This window comes from Lactuca sativa, chromosome 1 (genome assembly GCF_002870075.4).
Source record: "Lactuca sativa cultivar Salinas chromosome 1, Lsat_Salinas_v11, whole genome shotgun sequence".
NCBI lineage: Eukaryota > Viridiplantae > Streptophyta > Magnoliopsida > Asterales > Asteraceae > Lactuca > Lactuca sativa.
Genome location: NC_056623.2, coordinates 69,123,258 through 69,127,071, shown reverse-complemented (window position 1 = coordinate 69,127,071; position 3,814 = coordinate 69,123,258). Strand labels below are relative to the sequence as shown.

Here is a 3,814-nt window from a genome sequence, read left to right as displayed (position 1 = left end):
ACATCTAAAAAGGAAAGTCAAGCATCCTCTAATTTACGAAGTGTGTCTTTTACAAACTGTTTTGAGATTTTGTTCTTGAATACAAATCAAAGGTTTATGAACTTTTGATTTTTAAAACTATTTTTATTATCATTTTCCTATTTTGTTAAGATATCAGTCGTATTTAAATTTTCGAAATTAATTGCTTTACAAGGAAGGTAGTGTCACCCAACTAGGCCACCTAGTCCCTAATGGCATACTACGGTCTACGGCTTAGTGACTTTTACAAACTTGGAAAACACATTGTAACAAGAATATGAATATAACAGCTGAGAACACGAAACACAAAAGCCAATATCATGAAAAATGAAAACAGAGAACACGTAATTTCCCAGGAATAGGAGATTAGAGTGCATTATTGAGGTGTGATGAAACCAAATGAAAATAAGCACCAAATTTCTTGTTTAATAAGGTGTACCTTTACATGTAATTTGGTATGCAAAAAGACACGACAAAAGACAAATATAATGATCACATCAAGTTTGGTTTGTTTACCATCATATCATATAATAGCATATGCATAATAGGACAAGATTATCTACCAATATGATTTGATTAAGCAAAAAAATAAAGTCTCTCTCATAAGCCCCCTTAGTCATATTGTAAATCTACCGCCTCAAGCCCTCCACAATGTAATCCGCATACAGATCCCTTCATAAAACAAGAATATACATATAAATTTTGTTGAATTATGATTTAATTAATTAGAATACATATCCAATATGTTTTCTAGTAGTAAATATTAACAACTCATTTATCTATTTTTTTTATCAAATATCACACATGAAAAATTGATTTTTACGTACATCGAATGACTGACTGCCTCGATTGCCTTATCAGCTGGCAAGAAATCATCAACAGCGACCTCCTTATTCTCGTTCTTTTTATCTTATCATTTGTTAAGTTAAACAATATTTGCATCTTCAACAACATTTTTGTACAACAAATGGACAAGCTTTCTAGAGCTATTTCAATGATAGGATGAGGGCATTCATGTCTTTTTTTGCACATATATATATATATATATATATATATATATATATATATATATATATATATATATATATATATATATATATATATATATATATATATATGATAGTTAATATTATATACAATTTAGTTCTGAAAGGATACAGTCTTCAAAGAAACGACGGATCTCAGCTAAACGATGTGGTGGGAGCTCTTTGATGTCAGTGTAATGCCTATACTCAGGATCATCAGCACAAACTGCAATTATCTTGTCATCTTTTTCTCCCTGATGAAACCCAAAAATGTTTGTAAACATGTTTGATCGACATAAGGGCAAAAGTGTAAATTTGTTAGACCATATGAATACCTGATCAATCATGGGCATGACACCTATTGCTTTGGCACGTAGGAAACAACCTGGCAGGATGGGTTCCTGTATGTGTGTGCAAAACCTCCTTAAAATTGTAGCAAATATATAAATTTATTAAAAATTAGAAAACTTTGAAATGTTGAAATACCTGCATGATGACCAAGACATCAAGTGGGTCGTTGTCCTCACACAAAGTACGAGGGACAAAACCGTAATTGTGAGGGTACACAACTGATGAGTATAGAACACGATCAACCTGATAAAAACAAATTTGTAACTAGGGTGAACATTAATTCTTTAATTGTTATAAGTTATAACAGCTGAAATCTTTCATTACCTTGATAAGTCCTGTAGTTTTGTCAAGCTCATACTTCACCTTGCTCCCCTTGCTAATTTCAATCACCTAAAGAATAAACACGTTTCAGTAAATGGTTTACCCCATTGATTTCAGTAATCTGGGGTTTGATCTAAACTGAATTATAATTTATATCCTTACACAGTTGAAGATGGTTGGGGCATCAGGTCCTGAATTGGAAGATTGAGGAAGTCAGTTCTTGAATGTTGTAAGAAATCAAGAAGTAATGAAATGAAATGAAAAGAAGTACCTATTTCAAGATCATGCCATGGATGTGCAGCAACTGATCTTCTGCTCATGGATGAAATTATTCTTTCATTAAGAGGAGGACGTGAAGACTGATAAGATTCACGTTTCTTTGGAGCCTCAGTAGGTGTAGTCATACTTGCAAGCTACACATTCAGGAAAACCAAGAATGAGATTACAGGAAAAAAAAATCACAAAACAGAAGCGTGTAAAACAAGAACAGTTGTAAGATCACATTTTTCAATAATTTACAACATACATTCAGAATGATAGTGATCTGATTGCATCTACATAATCCATTGTTTTCATTTGAGTACTTTTTTGGGATTGGTTACTTTCTCACAATATTCTGTCGAAAGCAACTAGGGATCCCGATCGAAATCAGTCAAGATCCCCAAAATCAAAATAACTCCAATTAAATCAGTACCATAAATACAGAGTCTAAAGATGATTATAGAAAACTTGATCAAAAAAGCATTCACGAAATGGCTATCTAGAATCTGAGTGTACAACTTATCGAATGAGAAACTTTTGAATACTAAAAGGAGGGCAAGAGAACGAGAATGAAGATCGACATACACAAGTATCAAAACATATTATATGATCTTTGCCCAGGTCGAGTATTACTACAAACTTTTTTCTGTTAATATAACCACATATGTAGGAGAGAAACATAAATCAGATACAAAGATAAACTTAACTCTTTCTGCTATTTTGTAGTGAAACGTCGAGCTGAAGACGTAAATCTAACACGATAAACAATACTAGAACAAAAATAAGAAATCGAACAGAAAGAATACTCTATATCAAATCTCGAACTCCATAAAACCGATCGAAAAAAGCACATAACTATTCCTACAACTCATAATTCACAAGTCACAACTGAAACAGCATATAATGAACTGAAATCGAACTTCGAGTGCATTAGATAAAATAAAAATCAACAAACCTGAAATAATCCGTGGAGAAGAGAAAATGAGGAGCAGATCTAGAGATTTAACGAAAAATGTGCGTACGAATTAAGGCGAGGATATTGGGGGTTGTGCGTGATGAGCATATATGGATACAAGTATTGTGTATCTATATGTTTCCCACCGATTTTGCATTTTTGCAGGGGAAAACTGTCTCTGTCCACCGGGATTCACAAGTATTTACACCAACCACCCTATACTATGTTTAAATTTTATTTACACCCCCGTGTTTTTCGGTATCTATTTTGTAGAATTTATGGATTAAAATCAAAATTAACATTTTAAATACTAATTTAAATATTACCAAAAATAGGATAGATATTAGGTCTTTGAGTATTAATTTTCTAAGGATGTGTTTGGTACTTTGATATGTTTCTTATTAGGTCTGGTAAGAGGTTGGATTCGACTCGAACAGATTCAAACTGTTTGACACCACAATTAGAAGTCTCTGATTCGGTTATATAGTCACCCATATGTCTAATGTCTCTAACATATCTTCCATTGATACATTCATTGGTTACTTTTGATATAGATCTTTGGTGTCAAAGTATTTGAAATGTAAATTATCATGTTTACAAAAATCTAAAGGACGTAAATATGACTTGTATGTATAAGGACCCTTATGTAATATTTGTATTTATGGCATGTTGGACAAAAATGTATACAAATCACTCTTATTTGTATTTTATTGAGGTGAACTTTGTCCACACAATGCAAACCCAAAGGGATGTTCATTGAACGGATGAAAATTTTAATAGTGCATGTCGACCTCCCTTTTTTAAGTTGTTTCTAAAGTTTTTCTGGAAACAACTTTATTTAAGATCATGGAAACTTTAAATAAATTGATAAACATATGTTATT

The 3,814-nt window shown here is 32.1% G+C and overlaps 1 protein-coding gene across 1 annotated transcript; it reads right to left on the bottom strand.

The window, feature by feature from the left end:
- Positions 1-418: 418 nt before the first annotated feature.
- On the bottom strand, positions 419-3,090 carry LOC111914924 (soluble inorganic pyrophosphatase 1). The gene is made up of 9 exons (XM_023910634.3): positions 2,932-3,090; positions 1,987-2,128; positions 1,878-1,906; positions 1,719-1,784; positions 1,530-1,637; positions 1,379-1,444; positions 1,177-1,297; positions 846-927; positions 419-690 (listed from the first exon to the last, which is right to left on the bottom strand). The coding sequence occupies exons 2-9, from the start codon at positions 2,117-2,119 to the stop codon at positions 648-650; spliced, it is 648 nt and encodes a 215-aa protein (XP_023766402.1). The 5' UTR covers positions 2,120-2,128; positions 2,932-3,090; the 3' UTR covers positions 419-647.
- Positions 3,091-3,814: the final 724 nt, after the last annotated feature.

Coding starts and splice junctions, on each gene's coding strand:
- LOC111914924 (XM_023910634.3), bottom strand. CDS start 2,119: ATGACTACACCTACTGAGGCTCCAAAGAAACGTGAATCTTATCAGTCT. Junction 1,907..1,986: donor ATGGCATGATCTTGAAATAG/GTACTTCTTTTC, acceptor CTTCCAATTCAG/GACCTGATGCCCCAACCATC. Junction 1,298..1,378: donor TCATGCCCATGATTGATCAG/GTATTCATATGG, acceptor GGGTTTCATCAG/GGAGAAAAAGATGACAAGAT.